The 22505-nt window shown below is 41.4% G+C and overlaps 1 protein-coding gene across 6 annotated transcripts in view; it reads right to left on the reverse strand.

The window, feature by feature from the left end:
* Positions 1–11499: 11499 nt before the first annotated feature.
* DSE (dermatan sulfate epimerase) overlaps positions 11500–22505 on the reverse strand; it is a 74963-nt gene continuing 63957 nt past the window's right edge. For 5 of the 6 annotated variants that reach the window (XM_058656154.1, XM_058656092.1, XM_058656199.1 and 2 more), the window contains 3 exons: positions 21044–21283; positions 18838–19045; positions 13650–15896 (listed from right to left, as the gene is read on the reverse strand). In XM_058656154.1, the coding sequence (XP_058512137.1) occupies positions 14135–15896; positions 18838–19045; positions 21044–21283 (2210 nt within the window). In that variant the 3' untranslated portion in view covers positions 13650–14134. Of the gene's footprint in view, positions 12367–13649; positions 15897–18837; positions 19046–21043; positions 21284–22505 lie in introns of those variants that run through there. The other variant, XM_058656303.1, reaches the window with a different exon arrangement.

Consider the following 22505-nt stretch of genomic DNA (forward strand, 5'->3'; position numbering starts at 1 on the left):
GTAAATCTGTCTTTCCAACGAAAATAAATAAATAAATCTGAAAAACAGAGTTACACAGAAAGAGGTCTTCCACCCAGTGGTTTACTCCCCAAATGGCTGTAAACGAGTCGGGCTGGGACAGGCCACAGTCAAGAACCAGGGACTTCTTTCACATCTCCCTCATGGGTTGAAGGGCCCAAGCACTTGGCCCATCTTTTGCTGTTTTCCTGGCACATTAGCAGGGAGCTGGGTTGGAAGTGAAGCAGTCAGGTCTTGAACTAGAATCCATATGGGATACTGGCACTGCAGGCAGCAGTTTAACTTGCCACAACATCTCCTCCATCCACTACATACTTTTGCTTTCTGGTCCTTTGCCTGTCATCTACCTATCATGAGTCACCTCCGTCTCCATGGCCAGATCTCTGAAGCTTTCTTGCATTTATAGGTTCCCTGAGTCTATAGGAGTCTATGATTTTCCTGTGTAAAAGTCACACTTTAAAATTTATCTTTCCTCCAAGTGTTCATACAAATTAATACTTTAATTGTACCTGCCCTAATGGTCCTTGATTGTTAGAGAGGAATTATCAATACTTACAAGGGACGTGCCTCCTTTTAAATATTTATTTATTTAAATAGCAGTATGGCAGAAAGACAGGGAGAAACTTTCCATGCACTGATTCACCTTCCAAATGCCTGCAACAGCCAGAGCTGAACAAGGCCAAAGCCAGGAGCTAGGAATTCCATGCAGGTTTCCTACATGGGTGGCAGGACTCAAGTATTTGAGCCATCATCCACTTCTTCCCCAGGTATGTCAACCAGGAGTTGGACCAGAAGCAAAGTAGTTGAGATTGTAATATGGTATGTTGACACTGCAAGTGACAGCCTAGCCCACTGTGCCACAATACACTCTTGAGGATTAACTTTTTTTTTTTTTTAAAAAGATTTATTTATTTTTATTGGAAAGATAGATATACAGAGAGGAGGAGAGACAGAGAGGAAGATCTTCCATCTGATGGTTCATTCCCCAAGTGGCCGCAATGGCTGGAGCTGAGCCAATCTGAAGCCAGGAGTCAGGAACTTCTTCCAGGCCTCTCACGCAGGTGCAGTGTCCCAAAGCTTTGGGCCGTCCTCTACTGCTTTCCCAGGCCACAGGCAGGGAGCTGGATGGGAAGCGGTGCTGCTGGGATTAGAACCGGCGACCACATAGGATCCTGGGGCGTTCAAGGCGAAGACCTTAACCGCTACACTATCGTGCCGGGCCAGAGAACTAACTTTTAATTTGATCTTTCTATAGGTTTATTTTGATGGGACCATGTCTTTTGGGCCTTTCTCTCCTACTCTCTACATGTTTGGAGTCTAAGGCCTGTCAGGATTTCCAATTTCACAAGATTCCAGTTTTCAAAATTGATTTCTTTTCATTTTTTTTTTTTATTAAGAACCAATTATTTGTTTTGTCAATGTTACGGGGTGTGAGCGAGATCACACCAGACATGTCTAAGGTTTTATTAAGGAGTCTTTACTAACCAAGCTGGTGATAACAGAACATACTAAGATAGCAGATCACAAATCCAATCAAAGCAGTATACAGGGACCATGCTAACAGAACATACCAAAATAACAGTCACAAAACCAATCAAAGCCATATACAGGGACCATGCTCAGGGGATTACCTGTCCTGGATCAGGCAACAGTCAAGGTGCCAGAGTAACGGAAACACCTGACCAGAAAGAGAGAGAGAGTGAGCCCTAGCTTCACAGGCCTTTTAAAGGGGCTTGTGAGGGCAGTGGTTACATAACACTGCAATACTGTCCCCTCTCAGTTGATAGGTGAGTTACAGGTGGGCAGGAGTGAATACCTAAGTGTTGTGGATTAAGGAGTTAATTGGCGCTCACTGGGATGGGCAGGAACAGGAACTGGGCTTGTAGCTAAAAAAACGAATTGGACTCATCTGCTTCCAACATCCCGGCCAAATTAGGATGTGGGGGGAAGAGTACACAAGGAGAGGTGAAGGAGCAATCACTGGCTGCACTGCATAACATTCCCCACTTCTCTTCTAACACCTGAGTCAAATCATTTACTCAGTCACGTATAATAGTCAAAACCACTCCATAGCAAGCAGCAAACACTAGAAGCATTGTTTTCTCCTAGCTTTACTTTTTAGTAAATAGTCTTTTTGAGTTCATGAAGAAGTGAATTTTACTAACCATCACACAATAAGAATTGTCATCCTTGGTCACCACTTACCAATTTCCACGCTGTCCATCAGTGGACTCGGCTAAGCCTGTTCTACATACCTTAGATATTTATTGAGGAGGCACCCTGCTTCAAAATGCTTCAAATACTACTTTCTGGGCAGAACTAGCCACAAGATTCCACCTAATTGAAACAGAAAGTTGAACTCAGTGACCTCCTGTCCCTAAGAACAAAGAAAAGTGGGCAGAAAATCTTCACTACCTCTGCCCTGATCAGTTTTTCAAAGCAGAAATGACCCTTTCACTTTTTTCCATCTTTCACAATTTTATTTCCTTATTACATGGAGCAGTTCTACACTCTTGTTTACTAAGTATTCCATATATTTTCTTTCATCTCTGCAGCTAGACTGGAATATCCATGAATCCCAGCATCATGGCTGATTTGACTGAACTGCTTTTTGGGTGAAATGGTTTTTAGCACAGTGCCTGAGACATTGTAGGTGTTCAGTACGTATTTGTGGAAATAACGAGAGGGTTGATGAATGGATGAGTGAAAGACAGACTTAGATTTTCTTGTTGGTTACTGCAAGATCTGCATCCTGCCTGTTTCACTCTGCTCAGAACATGAACACTTCACTTAAGATGGTGCCTGTCTGAGCACACTACACAGCTCAGAACATCTGGAATTGCCAGCCTTGCAACAAGCAGACAATAGCCTGTTTCAAGAACAGGACAATCCAAGAAGACAGCTCCAGGGTCAGGATCCAGGTGCAAAGGGCCACCCCATCACCCACTCCACCCACTTTCATCCACCTCACCAGGCTCTGGGGGAGGGGGAGTGGACCTGCAGGGCCAGACAGAGCAAGGGCTCTCACACAACTTCCTTCTCACAGTGCAGCTGCTTCTGTTGTTAACTATGCCCTCCCCACGCCTCCCCTTCCTCCTCAGATCTCCCCATGCCCACAAATACAACTAAATTACTAAAAGGGAGGGCGTTTTCTTTACTTCAGCTGTAGAAGGTAACCAAGTATTTTGTTCTTTTAGTTTCCTTGAAGAGGTTTCCCTTCCTTTCTTATAAGAAATGAACCAAGCCTGAAAGATGTCATCCACAGTTAGACTCATGTGACTTTGCTTTGGCGCTTTATCTGACCAGCTCAAACACCTACAGAATTTACCTGTTGAGCTAGTTCAAGTTTGGATACTGATGAAACTCACCTGGCTCTTCTCCTATCTCTGTGACTACTCATAAAAGCCTCCTCACTCTGCCCATCTGAACCATGCATGCAGATACTCATAACAGTGTAGCTTTTTCCTCATGCCTGAATAACCTCTTGGTTCTACCATGATGAGTTCTGCCACTAGAGCAATCCAGTTAATCTGTCTGGGCCTCAGTTCGTTCATGTGTAACATGAAAATAATAATAGTAATAATAATAATAATAATACTTTCCTCATTAGGTTGTTGTGAAAATCCAGTGAATTGACACTTGTCACACTTTTATAATAGTGCCTGGCACACTGTAAAAGCCTAAGCAGTAGTGGCAGTTGTATCACCCTGACCTGTGATTTGGACAATAAGCTGGATGCTAATATATCTAAATCTTTGTCTTCAGTCCCTCTCTTTCCAAGTAATATAGGGGCATTTCTGATTGCCTGAACCCAAGCTAATATTGATTTTCCATGAAAACTTATTTCTCCCCCAGGATTTTTTTTTAATGCCACCTAAGGTTATTAGTCATTCAGTTTAGAAAACTCAGTGTCACTGGTTGGTAACACTGCAGCTTTTCTTGCTCAGCTTCAGTCTGCCACAGACTGCTCTTCAGTTTGGATCTCTTCTCTCCATCCCCTCTGGACATGAACCTGGCCTTTATTACCTCTTCCCACTGCTAGGATGCAGACATTGCTCTGAATTTTGTTATGGAACTGAATTGTTATGAACCTGAAAGGTCTTAATAAAAATTCTTTTGGAGAAATTAATCCCAATTTATCCAGCAGCTTTTATAACACGTGAACAGTCTTGGTAGTATTCTTCATAATAGCTGGTTAAAAACAGTAGTAGAAAACATAATAAACATGAGACATGGTAAAACTAACAGTAAGAACAGGTAAGCAAAAAAAGCAAGGAAGAAATATCTAATGAGTAGGAGGAAGATAAAATGAGATATTCAAACAAAAAAACTATAAAATTAAAAATATTGCTACAGTCACAAGCATCAAAGAGAGCTTCTTTTAATTCTTTTTCTGATGTTAGCTCAAGTCAGATTTAGTAGGTCTGCTTCTTTGCTTTCTTGCCATTTAAAAATAAATAACAATGCAAAAGTTTTTAATGTGCCTATTGCAACATTCTTTTCCAAGGTTCTGTCTCTTGTAAAAATAAAGGGAAAGTATGGTGACAACATTGGAACGGCTTTTCAAAAGGGGTTTGGCATTTGGAGTAGCAGTTAGGACGTCACTTGGGACACCTGTAACTTACATCGAGCGGCTGGGTTTCAGACCTGGCTCTGTTTCCACTTTCAGCCTCTGGTCAGTGTTCACTCTGAAAGCAGCAGGCAGTGGCTCAAATACTTGGCTCTCTACCACGTGCAGAGAAAATCTGGATTGAGTTTTGGGTTCTTGGCTTCAACCTAACCCAGCCTGGGCTGTTTTGCACATCTGGGGAGTGAATAGAACCTCACTGTTTTCTCTGGTCTTAAAAAAAGAGACAGAAAGAAAAATCTTTTTATGCAGGGACATTTGGAAAACTCTTAATGGAGATGACTTAAGCATGACTCCAGCTGTTGCCCAGGAATGTGACCTGTGGTTCCCGATTGAGCACACGCATCTAGGACAGATTATTGTGTCCAGAGACTCAGGAGGATATTAACAGGTGTTGTTTCATGGACACTTTCTGGTAAGTATATACATTCTTTTCTTTGTCTTCTGAGTCACAAAGGCCCTGCAATATAGCACCTGTTCTTTCTTAGTCTCAATAGAAGTTCCCTACAAAGGAGCTTTCACTGCTTTGTATTGCCTGCCCATTTGAGCTCCCACATTCCCTTCCTTCTTTGGGAATATTAATTCAGACCTATTTGAACTTGACTCTCTAGAATCGCAATTCCTAGTGTCCCAAATAAAGATCCTTTTACTTCTGCGGTTTTGGAGTTTGGGTTGACTGACACTCTTCTTTTAAGCTGGGAGCTCCCAGAGTCCCTTTTCTCTTTTCTTTGATTATTGTGCCTCTCTTGCATAAGGTAATATTGCATATTATCTTAATCTACTTACACAGATGTCTTGAGCAATGTTATACGATCTTTATGAGAACTAAAATGAGATAGTATAAAGAGCCCAAAAAACAGTTTTAGGTATTTCACACCTAAATTTTATGAAAGATTTGTTTTAAAAAGTGATGACTAGAGGGCGCCAATGCACTGTTCCATAATAGGCTATTCATATTATTGTAATAATACGGGAGAAAACCGTGGGGGGGAGGGAGAAAAGGAGTGGAGGGGACAATCCCTGTGCCTGTGAAACCATATAATGAAAAATAATAATAAATAATATTAAGCTACTCATCATTTAGGATGATAGCATAGACTTGCTTATCTAAACAGAAACAAAAAAGTCAGATATTAGGAAGTAAAGCATTTTAATTTAAATAATCCATGAGCCAGAATGATGTCTGATAGTCTTCAATCAATTATTTTGATCCCTGTTCGTATATATTCTCCAAAATAGGGTTGCTGGAACAGGCACGGGGGAAAAATACAAGTAAGCAGTGTAGGTTTTGGTGACTTCCTAACTTGTCCTAAGCTAAAGAAAGGCCAACAGTGTGTTTTCTCAACTGTAAAATGGGAAACATATTCAGGGCTCTTTGTAACTTTAAGATTCTAAAACACATAATTCTACTTCATTAAAGAAAAGAAACACAAAATCTTTAAAATAGACCAAGAAGTAATGAGATAAAATCAAAGGCTTTTTAAAAAGAATGTTTAAAAATAAGACAAAGCAGAAAAATTGAGGCAATACCAAACAGAACTACAGTTTCGCTTTTGCCTCCCATATACTGTTTAGTTTTAAAAAGAAATTTGGAATTGGTACATGGTATAGTAGGTTAAGCCTCTGCCAATTGTGCTAGTATCCCATATTGATGCCAATTCAAGTCCTGGATGCTCCACTTCTGACCCAGCTCTCTGCTGATGGCTGGAGGAAGCAGCAGAAGATGGCGCAACTGTCCAGGCTCTTCCAGAGGAAAACCTGGAAGAAGCTCCTGGCTTTGTACTGGCACACTATGTGGCCATTTAGGGTGTGAGCCAGTCTAGTGGATGGAAGGTCTCTCTCTCTCTCTCTTCTCTGTAACTCTGCCATTTAAATAAATAAAACAATGTGAGTGATAAGTAACTAACAGTCTGAAAAATGACTGGATTGTGAAATATTTTCTTATTTCTTCTGTGTTACCACATTGTACCTTAATACATATGCCATCAAACCTTGTTATTCTGTCAGGAATAGTAGTTAAAGGAATTTATATTTTCTAAAGTGTAAGTCAGCGAATCAGAAGCACTGTAGTTTTACAACTTCATTCATTTCAACCACCAAAAAACCAATAAACATTTATGACTGAAGGCAAAGTTCAGGGAGCAATACTAAATTAAGAAATGCAGTGAAATCGACTGGTAAATAATTTGTTTTTTAGTTTATGATGCTCAAAGTGACTCATAGTTTTGGTGTAAGATGGAGTCAAAATAAAAAGCAGAAGTCTCATTTTGCTCTAATGGTATAGTTGATACTCCCTGTTAGTTATGCTGTAGAATCCTAAATTATGACAAGCAGTTGTAGTCATTTCTAAGTGGACACATGTCCTTTGTCCTATCTTTAACAAAATAACTTAATTTACCAAAGTCAAAATGTTTGCTTGTTCTTTTGAGCTTCACAAAACCAAATGTAAAGCTTACATTGAGTGTTTGATAATTTTGATACAACTATGCTCACAATAATTTAAATAATGATGAGGTATTATAAGCCCTATAAATAATTAAAATTCAAGTATTAGAACAATTTCATTTTTTAGCTTTATGAAACAGTCTTACTTGGGCTGTTTGCCTTTTCTTTTTTTTAGATTTATTTATTTTTATTGTAAAGGCAGATTTACAGAGAGAAACAGATACAGACAGAAAGACCTTCTGTCCTCTGGTTCACTCCCCAATTAGCTGAACAGCCAAAGCTGAGCCAATCCAAAGCCAGGAACCAGGAGCCAGGAGCTTTTTCCAGGTGCAGGTTCCAAGGCCTTGGGCCATCCTCTACTGCTTTCCCAGGCCACAAGCAGGGAGCTAGATGCAAGAGGAGCAACTGGAACATGAACTGGGGGCAGTATGGAGTACTGGCACATACAAGGTCAGGATTTAGCCACTAGGCTATTGTGCCAGGCCCTAGGCTGCTTATCTTAGATCATACTTGTCAATCTCTTTAAGCCAGCTTCCTAAATTCTAAGATGGAACTGTAGTTGGCATCTTCCTTACAGTGTATAGATGTGCACACAGCTGTTTGGACTCTACTGGGTTTCAGCAAGTTGGCTATTATTTTTCATTGCTATCCAATCTGCATCAACATAGTAATGACATAAACATGGACTGGGCAATTTTTTTTAATAATTCTACCATATTTTATCAGACAAGCATAATGTATGTGTAGGTTCTGTATATAGCCTTTTAAAAAAACAAACTTACTTTACAGAATTTTCAAATATTGTTTTAATTCCCTACTTATTCCTCTGGAATCCAAATTCTTACCAAAAAACCCACATCTTTTCAGTAGTGAATTCACAAAGGTCTCCTCATAATCTATAAGGCTCTTAAAATCCACCAGGCTACACAGAAACTCCATTTAAAAGTAGAAAAAACATGCAGTACATATTTGAGATACTCCCCTTGCCAGAGTTGTTTTCGGGAAGTTAGGTGTACTTCAAGGTGCTAAGGTATGATTTCACATGTGCAGGTGTGGTCAAGAAACCAGCTGAATAACCAATACTTCCAACCACACTGCCCGCCCACATCCCCCACACCCACAACACATTGTCCCGTGTTCTCTAGGGAGCCTGTTATGCTGCTGTGGTTATGCTTTTTGGATTGCACATCATGAACTCAAAGACATTCTCACGAGCAACTGCTGAAGCTTAGCAACAGTCTGTTGATTGCTGCTGGTTTACAACATCCCACACAAATGGTGTGTTATTTTAAGTTGTGCTTTGGCATCTCAGCTCTCTATCCCACTTGGGACCACCCGTGATATACAGCAGCTGCTCATGTTCCTGGTTAACATCTGTCTTTCACACACACCCTGTCTTAGAGATTGAATTTGAGAGCTTCACATACTTTAAAGATGACAAAATCAAACCATCTCTAGGATCTACCTGAGGCACCTCTCAGTGCCAAGGTTCATGGCTATGTGGGAGGCAAGTGATGTTAAACCCTTATGAGAGATAGAGCTCTTACTTCACTTAGGTTGGTATATCAAAAGTATCATAAAATAGGTGATGTAAATAAACAACCGAGATTTGTTTTTTACAGCTGAGAAGGAAGGCATATGCAAGATTGAGGTATCAGCAAGTTCAATGTCTGGCAGGACCAACTTTCTAATTCAATAGGGGACATCTGTTCACTATAACCTCACATGGCAGAAAGGTCAAGAGACCTCTCTGGCATCTATTTGATTAGGGCACTGATCTTATTCATGAGGACTCTATCATCGTGTTCAAATCACCTTCCAAGTACCCCGTCTCCTAGCAGCACCACATCAGGGATTAGGTTTCAACATACAGACTGCTTTTCAAGTTGAAGGGCAGTGAGGAAGAGAGAAGGAGAGAGAAACCTTGTGTCTGCTGTCTACTCCTCCAAAGATATTTCATCTTTGATAAAAATCCTAAGCACTTACCTTTTTTTTTTTAAAAGATTTATTTTTATTACAAAGTCAGATATACAGAGAGGAGAGACAGAGAGGAAGATCTTCCATCCGATGATTCACTCCCCAAGTGAGCCGCAATGGGCCGGTACGCGCCAATCCGATGCCGGGACCTGGAACCTCTTCCGGGTCTCCCACACGGGTGCAGGGTCCCAAAGCTTTGGGCCGTCCTCAACTGCTTTCCCAGGCCATAAGCAGGGAGCTGGATGGGAAGTGGAGCTGTCGGGATTAGAACCGGCGCCCATATGGGATCCCGGGGCGTTCAAGGCGAGGACTTAAGCCGCTAGGCCATGCCGCCGGGCCCAGCACTTACCTTTAAAAATAATCTTATCTTTCCTTCTTTAGCCTTCTTCATATAAGAAATACAGGTCTTTAAATACCTACAACTCCTTGAAGAATTCTCCTTATAATTTTAAAATAAATAGCATGGATCAAATCTTCTGTAAGTAAAACAAAATTCTCAGAGGATGGAATGAATGAGCTAGGAAATCAAGATTATCTGCATGAGAAGGCCATTAATGCAAAATTTTTAAATTAGAGGTCCCTGATTTCAGACACAAATAATGATAAGTAGTAAAGACTGGGTAATAAAAACTAATTAAAATTGATGTTTTCTTTACACAAAAAAAGTCTTCTAGTATCCTGTTATTTCCATCTCCTTGGAAGAGAAAAGTGCCTAAACCATTAAAAAAGCTTTTTGTTCAGAAAGTAATTCCTCAACAATTGCTCAAAACACTTCTTATTTCTTAATCTGGAATGTTGGGCTTACTGGAATGTTTTTAGAAGCTCTTAACTGAAGAAATTCTACCTTAAACCAAAACCTCAAGAATCCATTCCAAAGCATTGGCATTTCCACGGGGACTCACCAAGGAAACCATATTCAGTCCATGACAAAGACTTCCCAGTAATTAATTTGCAGAGATATGCAAAAAAAAGAGCCCTTTCCTGATTTGTAAGTTATTGAAACTGAGATAATCAAAATGTTCTTACAACCAGTACTACTTCTTTATAAAATTCAACGGAGGTGAAGGTGGGAATACCACCTTCTTGACAGGTCTAACTTCCCAGTCTCTTTCCATCATTTGCCTCACACAGCTACACTACAGGCACCCAGATCTAGGTGGAGTCCCTAAACCAGACAAGCTGAAAATAGAAATGATAGGGAATTCTGAAAAATGTAAAGTTTAAGGGACAGCCAGGATGTCTAAGAGCGAGCCATGGCAGGAGACCACCCTTCTATAAAACATAAATTATTATGATCTTTTTATTCAATACTCCCACAAAATATATATTTATTTGGCTGTATATTTTGCCTGTTCGATGGGCCTGATATATTTTCTCTTCAGACTTAAAAAGCTAATTATCTTCTACTTAGATTACAGAAACAGCCTCCTGATCTCTTCCCATCATTCACAGTGGATGGCTACTTCAGAAGAAAGTCTTTCAGAGGCTCTCCATTGTTTGTGGTGATTTCCACTCAGGGTGAACCCGCCCTTACAGTGTGTGTGGAGCATGAGGACCTATCAGAGCCACTTTAAGGAACTTTACAAACCCTCACATGTAGGTATGTGATATCATTTCTTACTCATCCTATGAATGTTGGTCAGTGATCAGTGTATACTGTATCACCCATTTATGCTGAGGAATATTTACATATAAAATTTCAGTCATATATAAATTAATAAATGAACCTATGTTTCATAAATTTATATCAATTTGTTTCATTAAGAGAAATAAATATTTTTAATATTTATGTTATTTATGAGGAATCCTCACTGCAGACTAAAGTCCATATTTCCAATATGCCCTGCACAGTCCAGGGAGCACAAAGTCCTGCCTGCTTTCCTATCCAGCCTATTATCTTTAGCCACTCCTGAGCACACGCCCTGTGGGCCAACCTGAGTGAATTCCTGAACCAGACTGCCTTTATATATGTCTATTTCTTCATATGATGCTTACTCTGAATGCATTTTTCCATTCAGAGTAAGCATGTGGATGTGGAAGTGTGTGAAATATTTTGCTAAAACACATTTTCCGGTAGCCTTAGAACATGTGGTCTCTGGGGGTTAAGCCACTGTTTGGTACACTTAGTATCCCATGCCAGATGACATACTAGTTGAAGTCCCAGCTGCTCTGCTTCCACTCCAGCTGCTTGATAATGCATCTGGGAAAGCAGTAGAAGATGGTCCAATACTTGGGTCCCTGGCTGCCCTGTGGCAAGGATCCTGGATTTGCCTGACTCAGCCTGATTTTTACGAACATTTGAGAAGTGAACCTGCAGATGGAAGATCTCTGCCTCTTTCTGTGTTACTCTGCCTTTCAAATAGATAAATGGACTTATTTAAAAAGCCCAGTTACAGAGAGGAACAGAGAGTGCGGATGAGAGTGAGACAGAGCTACCTTCCATCCACTGGATCAATCTGAAAATATCAGCAACAGCCAAGGCTGGGCCAAGCCAAAGCCATCAGCTTCTTCCAGGTCTTCCACTGGGCACAAGGTCCAAGGACTTGGGAACATCTCTGCAGCTTTCTCAGGTGCATTAACAGGGGGCTTAATTGGAAGTGTAGCAGCTAAGACTTGAATCGGCACCCATATGGGATGCTGTCATCTCAGGCAGCAGCTATACCTGTTTGCCACAACGTGGACCCCATATAACAATGATCCTCAAAGAAGTTCTCTCATCCACCCCTACAGCTGCCTAATCACAAACAAGGGAGTATGCCACTTCCACTGTACACAGAAGGCCTATTTACTGATGAGTCTCAAATGTTCATTACGGCTATGACCAAAATTCTGCCAACCATCTAATCATGTCATTCAATAAGCTGGAATCATATCTTTTATAGTAAGCATTATTGAAACAGATTCTGTAATCAATTACTTAACTTCAAGGAAGATTTTTACATTGCTTGGCTTTCTTGAAGACAGAATTCCTTAGTTTTTGCTATGTTCATTAGAAAGGTGGTAAACACACAGTCTTAAAGTAACTATTTAAAAGGTATACAATTACCATATATTTTAAAATTACCTTAAAAACAAGCTAATGTGTTAGAATGGATCTCATTATGGTGACAAATGCATCACTAGCCATAACCTAATGAAAACAAAAAGAATTTAGTACTTGCCTGAACTTTTCATCTCTTAGAAAATATGCCTGAATTTTATATCTGTGATCAGGTTTGTTGGGTGGCCTCAGAGAGTAATTTCTCCTTTTTTAAAATTTTCCTTTAAAATTCGCTCTTGATCATTTCAGACAATTCATCCTTTTGAATGAGAAACAGTAGAAGAGAGGAATGTGGAATGGGGTTAAGTAAACGGAGAATCTGTCACATAAAGCAAGTCTAAATCCCAGTAAGAGCATCCATGCAGGACAAACGGAAGCATTATTCTTCTGAAAACATTATTCTTTTAAACAGTGTGTAATGACATCCTCCCAAGAGACTTCCCATGGCAGAGAAAAAAATGCAACCTCAGAAGTCATGTTCTAGATTCAAAGTAAAACGAGTGAAGCACAGCTAAATGTCAAGCTGGTGTTTTTCTTCTGTGAAAATGTTCAAAGTTATAACTGCAAAAGGTGCTCATTAATGTTCTCCGAGTTGTTTACGTATTGTGTATCTTCATGAACAAAAAGACAAGATGAAAGGTTACTATTCTTACTTTAGCTCTACAAATCAATGAATGTGTCCTTAGTGCAAAATTCAAACAAAACGTATTTTCTATTTTCAAGGGAGAAATATATCAGACCCCAATGATGAGTGTAAGATAAACTATTCTTAATTTCTTTTTACCACTTTATTATTCTCAATTATAAACCATGGATTATGTTTCTGAAGCTCTACATTTTAAAAGAACTTTGTTACTGCTTAAACATCAGGAATGGGCTTTTGTTTTGAATGCATAAAATATGTTTAAATGACAAAAAGGAAAATAAACTGAGAAATTACTTTTTTGAGTCAAATACTATTTTATACTTTTAGTGGATACATGGTCAATAAAAGCTCTCAAGAGAGTTCAGAAAATTTTAATATATATAGATTACAATAACAGAAGAAAGACACTAGAGAAAAGTTTCAATTATGATGTTTATTTAGCAAAATAAACTTAAAAACTTTCTATTAAAAAACATAAGGATTATATTCAAATTTCAGATTCCCCATTTTCTTTGGTATAACAGTCAATGTTTCGCATACGAAATATTCCATTTCAAAAAGTTTAGTCATGACGTCTACAACAGTTTTTCATACAAGGAAAATACTACAAAATATTAAGTTTTCTGAAATTCTCGTATTTATTTAAAAGTCAATGAATGAATGCATAAAAGAAATCAATTATATGCGTACAAAGACCAACACCATCAAGGAAATATTCATCCAGAGTAATATGTTTTCTACTGAAAATCTATCTCAAGTCTTTAATGAACTATTGCATCATTTTGACTATGTTATCTGAATTGTCTTCCAGATCCTGTAATAGCTGACTCTGTCATTCGACCAAGGATCTGCTTTTCCAAGGGAGTGGACCACAGGACTTAACAATTTCCTTTTCAAGGGAGTGGACCACAGGACTTAACAATTTCCTTTTCAAGCTGACTACACCATTTTTGAAAGTCTGTATTCCTTACAAGTTCGTGTTCTACAATCTTTTCCCTAACTCAGTATCTGGAAACTGCTGATAGCATTAAATTATTATTAATAAACTCCAATCATATTTCTCTTTTTCTCCTAAGAAAAAATTGACTGTGAAAAGGACTTTTTGTTTCTTCTAAGAGTAATATTTTATGGACTACAGTATTAGCATAGTCAAACACTTCTAGAACTAGCATGGAACAACCTAGCTACTCTCCTGATTCTCTGATACAAAGTCTCCAACTCCGATTATTCCACTTCCCTGCTTTCTTCTGCAAAAACATTTTCCCTTAATTTGTTAAAGTGAAAATTTTAAAAAATCAGTAACAAGGTAGGGTGATGATTTTTTTTCTTTTGTATGGTCTCCCCTGATCACAAAATTTTCTAACCATTCAGCATTTCAGTGCTAACACTGTGACTGGGAACAGGATGAGTACAACCACAATAAAATACAGCTATCTAGTAGAAGGACTGCATAAAGACATCTTTGGCCATGCAGGCTCTGAGCCCTCTGGAAATAAGTCAGTTGCATCGCCAACATGACAAAGAAAATAGCAATGTTCAGAATCAGGAAGAGTCTGGTATAGGAAGCGGAAAGCGATGGGGCTCTGCTGTGAGTGGTTGTTCCCATCCGCGCCTGTGCAAAGCCACCTTTCATCAAATCCCCATTTTTATGTTTCTCGTAAGTTACATCTGCAAAATCTAAAAGGTCTTTCATTTCTTCATCTTCATCTATGGGTAGCTCTTTCTGTGCCAAAATCTGAGCCTTCTGTCGTATCTTCTTCTCATTCACTTCGATCTGTGCAAAAATGTCAGGGACAGCATCCACAAACTTATAGCGTTTGCCTGCCCTTCGGTTTTTCCTTGACTTGCTTTGCCTCTGCTGCTGTTGCTGAGATATGGCAAAAATCCTGTCAATGGCCTCTTCAGTCTGTCTCTTGTCTGAAAATCTCAGCAGGCGCTCCGCGGTCTTTCTAAAGCTGGCTGTATTTCGGACGCGGGACAGGATCTGCTTCTCCAGCAGCTGGAACACTGGCTTAAAATGCTGCAGGTTCTGTTCCACAATAGCAGTGTAGTCCTTCACCTCGGGGACACTGGTGCTCTTAATGGCTGAACTGTGGTCAAACAGAATTTTCTGGTGATCTGCAATGACTTGTGCAAAGGCCGACTGGCCTGTGGGCTCACCCATCCACAGGTAGGTTGTGTAGGCATGTTCGCTGGTGGCTATGAACACATCCAGCTGCCGGGAGCTGCTGTGGATGCTGAAGCTCTGAACATCGACAGAGGGTCCTATGAAGAGGTATGCCGCCCTGGTGATAGGACTTCGGAGGTGCATGGTGACATTCACATAGTTTGTCCCATTGTAGGGATAGCCCCGGGGGTATGTCACCGAGGCAAATGTGGCTTTCTCACTGTAGCCAGTGTCATCCATCCAGTACATTTTGTAGAGACCATCTCGCTGTCTGATGAAAGCCCCGTGGACCCCATCGACCTCTGTCTCCTCAAAAGGAACATCCACATTGTGGAAAAAACTTGCTGCTGTCTGCAAGGTGCTGTCCTCTCCCAGGTGTATCTCGTCCACCAGGAGGAGAAGCTGTGGGTGGAGCAGGATGAGGTTCCTTTGAATGTTCTTCAGATTGAGCTGGGGATTGTAGGCTCCCACGCCTTCTCCTCGGATGAAAACCACCCCGTTTTTCTCCACTGCAGCAACCACTCTCCCCTGACAGCTGGCTGCCAAATCATGCTTGTATTTAGACCACTTTGACGAGCAATCTTCTGTGACCTGACCCTCCCAGGGAGAAAAGCAGCTCTTTGACACAGCTGGGGAAAACATCAAGACGTTGTTGAAGAAGGTGTACTTGGGCCCATAGAGAGCCTCAGTAATAAAAGGCACACCATTGGGAGCAAAAGTAAATGAGTTTTGATCAGGATGTTCATGTCCTGCATTAAAATTTCTCCATCCTTTGATCCAGTCTTTGTATTTGTTTCCGTGAACGATGTCATATATTGCACGTCCCCCAAGTTTTCCTGACTTGAAGGAAAGGAAAGACCTATTGATTTCTGCTGGTAGTGCACTTCCATACGTTACAACGCCCCAGTCTTCAAAATAATGCAAGGTAGGGGTGCCAAAATCGGAAGGAGGAACTGATTTTAGGTTGGCATCATACCTGAAAGAATTAATGTTTAAATCTTAAGTGGTTTTCTGGTACAAGTAAGAAATAACACTCCACAGCTGTGATGCTACAGAAATATAAAAACACCACCCAGAGCACTGCCATGTAGATTGCATTAGGGCCACTTTTTAAAACACCACAGCCAGTATGCACCTCTGGTGACAGAGAGGGGAAATCATTGTGACAGTCTGTAACCTTTGAGACCACTGTGTGCAATGTTTGTGCGGCCCAGATCTGGACACAGGCCAAGCTGGGCGAGGCTTTAGCATCCACTGGCATTAACAAGAACCAGTACAGGGTGAGGGCTGCACCTGGCTAAGTTTGGCTGCACCACCCACATCAAAAGCTGAGACTGCCGGTGGTTCAGGCCAGGCTGGGTCAAAGATCCTGCCAGCATGCACAAGGCTGGGAACTGGTCTTGCAGAGGAACTCTGGGGACTCCCCTGCTGGGCTTCAGTTCCCACTAATGAATGCAAGAACTGGGCCTGTGGGCAGATGAGGCTGGACAATGTGGGTTGGGTCTGGGAGTGGGTGAACCTGTACTGGGCTCCAGCACCTGGTGATGCTTGTGAGAACCAGACTGAGCATGGGCCAGGCTAGACCACAGTACCTGCCGGGTCACATGACAGCCAGGTCTGGGAGTGAGCCAGGCTGGGCTAGGCCACAGTACCACCAGTGAGTACCAGGACTAAGAGTTGGCCATGTCCAATCGGGGTGGTAGCTTCCAATGGCACAGGTGAGATCTATTGCAAAGAGTGGGTCTGGAAGGGGAACTTGGGGAACACCTTGTTAGGCACAGATCCTGCTGGTGAGCATGAAAGTGGTATGTTAGTTGGGTCTGGGGTGGGACCAGTTAGGGTCAGTCTACAGCACACACTATCATGAGTGAGAGTCAGGACAGGACACAGGCCAGGCTGGGTTGAACTGCAATACCTGTCAGTTCACATGAGGGCTGAGAGTGGGCCAGGCGGGGTTATACTGTTGCACCTGCCAGCAAGAACTGGAACTGGGCCAGGCTGGGCTGAGCCAGACTGTTGCACCTGCTGGCAAATGTCAAGATTGAGAGTGTGTCATCTAAGCCTGGACTTCAGCACTCACTGGCACACAAGATCCAGGGCTGGGAGTGGGCCTTGTATAGAAACTTCAGGGACTCCCTTGCTGATCTACTGCTTGTAAGCATGAGAGCATGGACTCGGGGTGGAGCGGTCCTTGGGTGGGCCAGGCTGGGCCAGGCTGCTGTACCTGCTGGTGTGCAGAAAAGCAGAATGGATGTGGGCTGAGGGAACTGAGCCACAGCACCAGTTGGCAAGTTCTGGGCCTGGATGCGAGTCATGTCAGGCTGCACCATATTACCCCCTGGCAGGAACAAGATCCAGGGCTGGGAACATGCTTAGCAGGGGAACTGTGAGCTAGGCTGAACTGCTAGGCTATACCTATTGTTGGTGAGCGTAAGAACCAGAGCTGGGGTAGGCCAGGCTGAACAAGGCAACAGCACCTGTCAGGCTTGGCCTAGGGTCAGGGTGTGATGACAAAAGCTGCAGTGCCTATGTGTGGGAACCAGAGCTGGATGGGATGTATGCTGGGTTGGACTAAGCTGTAGCAGAGGTTGGCACATGCGAAACAAAACAAAACAACACCAGGAGTGGGCCTGGTAGAAGTTATTAAGTGTCGCCTTAAGTAGGTCGCAGCACCTGCTGGGATGTATGAGGACCAGGTCTGTGGCAGGTTGGCTGGGCTAGGCTATAGCACCTGTTGGTTCATGCAGGATGTGGGTCTGAGGCCAAACCAACCAGGCAGCTGCATCCATCAGTACGCACACTGGCCTGTGCAGGTAACAGACTGCAGCTGACTCTGCACTGGCTGGCATACGTAAGAGTCAAGTCTGAGGTCACCCCAGTTGAGGGGACTGCCTAACTAGACTGCTGGACACAGATCCTTGCCACAGGGAAAATTACAGGATGTGTAGGCTAACCTTGAAGGACATGTGTTGGGAATAGGCCTCCTCAGCTGCTGATGCCTGAGCAGTGGGCAGCATGTCTAGATGCACAAGGCGGGCATAACAGTCATATCAACTAGGCCAGGAGGGGATATCAACAGCTTTGTAGAGAATGGAGAGCAGAGCAGGTAGGACAATTCTCCTGGCCAAGCTTTGCAACATGTTGCTGGGCCTGGGGATGTACGAGGTGGAACAACAAAACTGACAATGTCTCGGGGCATCATCAAAGGACTATCCTTCATCCCTGGTACTGATATAGCTTGACAGCAAGGAGCAGCCCTCTCCCTTTCCTCTTCTGTGGGCAGAGAAAGAAAAAAAAAAAACCACTGACATATGTGTCCCATTCACCATCCTCCATTCCTAAGCTGCCCACCCTAATCAGTGGCCCACATGGGCATGCATCCTTCTCAACTATGTAAACAATATTAAAAAGGAAAAAAAATATTTTAAGGTCCCAGTGTGGTAGCCTAGTGGCTAAAATCCTTGCCTTGCATGTGCCAGGATCTCATATGGTGCCGGTTCTAATCCTGACATCTCTGCTTCCCATCCAGCTCCCTGCCTGTGGCCTGGGAAAGCAGTCTGGGATTGCCCAAAGCCTTTGGACCCTGTACCCAGGAGAGGTGGAAGAGCTCCTGGGTTCCTGGATTCGGATCGACTTAGCTCTGGTCGTTGCGGCTGCTTTGGGAGAGAATCAGCAGACAGAAGATCCTCCTCTCTGTATATCTGACTTTCCAATAAATAAATAAATAAATAAATAAATGTTTAAAAAATGTTTTTAAAGGTTTCAAAGACTATGGTACAAGTAGACTTGAGGTGGTATGTACTTAAGTGGGAAGGAGAAGGGGTTTAAGAAGTGATTTATGTTAGTTTATCTTTTTAAATGAAAAAACCCAGTACACAATTAATAGTATTCCTGGAAGCTGGCCCGGTGTGTCTTACCAGAGAAATTCTGTGTGCAGTGTACACCAGCGCTGGCCTTTGGATGGGGTGCCAGGCCCTTCCACCACGCGATTTTTTCTGATTTGATCAGCCAGCCAGTTACCACTGCCATTACGCATGACAAATTTATCCAGGAACACTAATTGGCTTTCTGGACCATAAAACCAATTGTAATTTGAGTCTGCAATAGCCACTGTCCTTTGAAACCCTGGGGAAGGAAGACGGAAAGGATTAAGGTAAGTTTAAAATTGCATACTCCTATCAAGGTCTAAACAATGCTTTCCTTTTATAGATACGAAATTTCAAATTTTTTATTTATTGAAGAGGGAAAGAGATACAACAAGCAAGATAGCCCTCCTCTATCCTCTGGTTCCCTTCCTCAAAGCCTGAAATAGCGAGAGCCAGGCCAGGCCAAAGCCAAGGGCCAGGAACTCAATAGAGTTCCGCCACGTGGGTGGCAGGGGCCTGCACTATGCATCAGCAGGGAGTTAGAATCTATACTAGAGCCAGGACTCGAACATAGGCAATTCATGGACATCTCGAACTTCAGCTTGACCTTAAACGATCCTCAAAGCTAGCTGCAAATGAGAATCAGCTAAGTGTTTGGGGGAAGAAAACAAAACATGATGTCTACCTTCTATTCCAAACCAACTATGTTTGTTATCTTATGTGCAAGGCTGTAATGGTTATACGGCAACTTGCTATTGGTAACAGTAGTGCTATGTCTATTGATTGTATACATCTCACCCACCTTCCTCATTTCTCAGTATGTATGCTATACACCATTCAGGCATGGTATATGCTACTGTGCACAGTGAGTTCCTAAACTTGGAATGAACACTAGTTCTCTCATATCTCAACCTGAATTCTAGGCAAGATAAAAATATTAGCTGCTTCAATTTGTGTTCCAACAAAGTTGAAGTTAGACTTTACATAAAATTCAGGGCAAAAACTAAGGGAAAATTGGAAAAAATCTTAATTTCCAGGGAAAGCTTTGTTATTATGTATTGCTGGAAGTTAAAAGAAAAAAAAATGCAAGCATCATAATGTCAGGGCATCATTATCAGAAACGTAGGTAAAACTTGATATGCTCCAGTTGTTCTTGAAAAAGAAGGGCACAAAACTTTGGGCTGAATTAGAGTAGCCATTACTAGGATACCAACAGACAGGTAATAAACACAGAGAGAGATGTAGCTGAGATGACATAGGCTAAACCCAGAATCTCTTCTCAAATGTCACCATAACCATATATGCATAAGCTAATGTTTTTGCTCCCCTATAGCTTAGTAAATTCTCTTCAAAGTAAATTTTACCTATTTTAAATGTGCTACTACACAAATCACATTTCAAATCTGTGAGTTCTCTGAATGCAGAAGGAGTGTATTCATCTTTGAATTCCTTACCTGGCTGTAGATAATAAAGGTTTTCTGGATTTCTAAACACACGCATGCCAGGAACAATACAGTGGTGTGGTATGCTAAGTTGCCACTTGAGACAGCAGCAGCCCATCTCAAAGGGCTGTCTGTTGTGCTTCTGTGACAGCTTCCTGCTGTCATGCCTGTACTTAGGGCCCTGTCACCCATGTAGAAGGGGCAGCGGAGCTCCTGGGTGCTGACTTTGGCTTGGCTCAGTCCCGGCTGTTGCAGCATCTGGGGAATGAATCAGCAGGCTAAAGACCTCTATCTGTCTCTCTGCCTTTCAATAAGTAAATAAATACATAAATTTCTTAAATTATAAAGAATCCCTCAGTCAATACTACAAATACCACAGGATTGACTTATTTTCCTACTCTAGCTTATTTTTTTCTTTAAAAAAAAAGATTTTATTTTTTATTTTATTGTAAAGTCAGAGAGGAGGAGAGACAGAACTGAAGGTCTTCTGTTTGCTGATTCACGCCCCAAGTGGTTGCAATGGGCAGAGCTGAGCCAATCCAAAGCCAGGAGCCTTCTCTGGGTCTCCCATTTGGGTGCAGGGTCCAAAGGCAATGGACCTCCTCGATGCTTTTCCAGGTCACAAGCAGTGAGCTGGATGGGAAGCCAGGCTGCCAGGACTAGAACTGGTACCTATATGGGTTCCCATGCAAGTCCATGCAAGGCAAGGACTTCAGCCATTAGGCTACCATACCTGGCCCTCTAGCTAATTTCATAATCAGAAGACAGACATTGCAATAGTTGAGTATTTTCCCACTGCTCACTCCTCACTATACCTGGTAAGATGGTTCTATACATAAAAGCAAAGTGTTGCTTAAGCCATGGATGGCCAAAGTGGTTGATATCAAAGTGCCTCTGAACAAGAAACATATATTGGAAGAGTGATCTAGTGGTGTAGCTGCCATATGCAACTCCTTCATAGAGAGAGCCATCTGTCACCTCTCGCAGTAAAACCAGAGATTTCTCCATGATGGTCAGAACTTGTTTGGTCCATAAGTAGGCTTCTTGAAGATACCCTGAAGGATGAAAACATGTAAAAACAATGACTAAAAAGGTCAGAACAAAGCACAGGCAAAAGTACAGCAAAGTAAAACTCTTTGAACAGTTGCATTACAAATTGTATTTTGTAAAACTCACCTGTCAATATTATAAATAACATCTTGTTAAATAGGTGTTTGATATGTCTATGATACAGAATTAAGAAGTTCCTGAACATAGGTCATTTATTGATTAAATGTAAATTAAACCTGTATTTCTTATTTTTCAATATTTAATAAACTAAAGCTACAATCATTTATAAGATCACAAGCTGCAGATTACTACTAGTCTGCAATAAAATATTTTCTTTTGCTTTTATTTTAGATGATGTTAACATAGTTGATCAGAGTAGGATGGATCAAAGCCCCTTATCCTCCCTCCCCACAAAACAGTAAGGAAAAGTAGTAAATTTGGAAGCAAAGAAAATATTTCCATACTCAGATCCTATTTTTCTAAAACTACAGGGCTTGCAAAACCATTTTTAGACTTCATAATGTTGCAAAATTTAATAGCGTTATTTTATAGGATTCGCAAATACGATATAAGTAGTATAAATGCTAAATGGACACTCTTCAACTGTATGATCATTAGAAGACAATCGGTCATTCTCTATGTGCTTTGCTTTCCACGCAATCTGGAAAGGCAGCATAGCAGACTCAGAAACCTTTAAAATGGGAACCTCATGGTGATGAAACTCAATTAAGAGTCCTGAATCTGTCAAAAGTATTTACATTATTTTGTCCACATAGTTGTTCAGCCTAGCAAATGTTTCAACTTCCCTACTCAAAATAAAAAGTCTAAAGTGTTTTATAAAATCTTTTTGACTTACTAAGTTTCCAGAATTCCTTTGTTTAGGTAACAATAACCTTTCACATTTCTATTAAAATAATTTACACAGCACTGAACAGAATCCTACTTAATCCCTTTAATAACTCAATTATGCATTCTTATCCCCAAATTACAGAACAGCTGGATTGTTCTAGACTTTGCCAAATGACTAAAATGAACAGAAACTTGATCTTTAGGTCTTTAGGTTCAAGATTTGGGTTTCCCATTTGTCCCTTTTTAAAATACACAATCAAGTATAAAAATAAATCACTAACTCCTAATGTGGATGGAGCCTTTCTGCTTCACTGTCATACATGTGTTTGTCCTCAATGCTGCTTAGTGCTGCACTGCCTAGTAAATGTGCTTGGAGCC

Source organism: Ochotona princeps, chromosome 1 (assembly GCF_030435755.1).
Source record: "Ochotona princeps isolate mOchPri1 chromosome 1, mOchPri1.hap1, whole genome shotgun sequence".
NCBI classification, from domain to species: Eukaryota; Metazoa; Chordata; class Mammalia; order Lagomorpha; family Ochotonidae; genus Ochotona; species Ochotona princeps.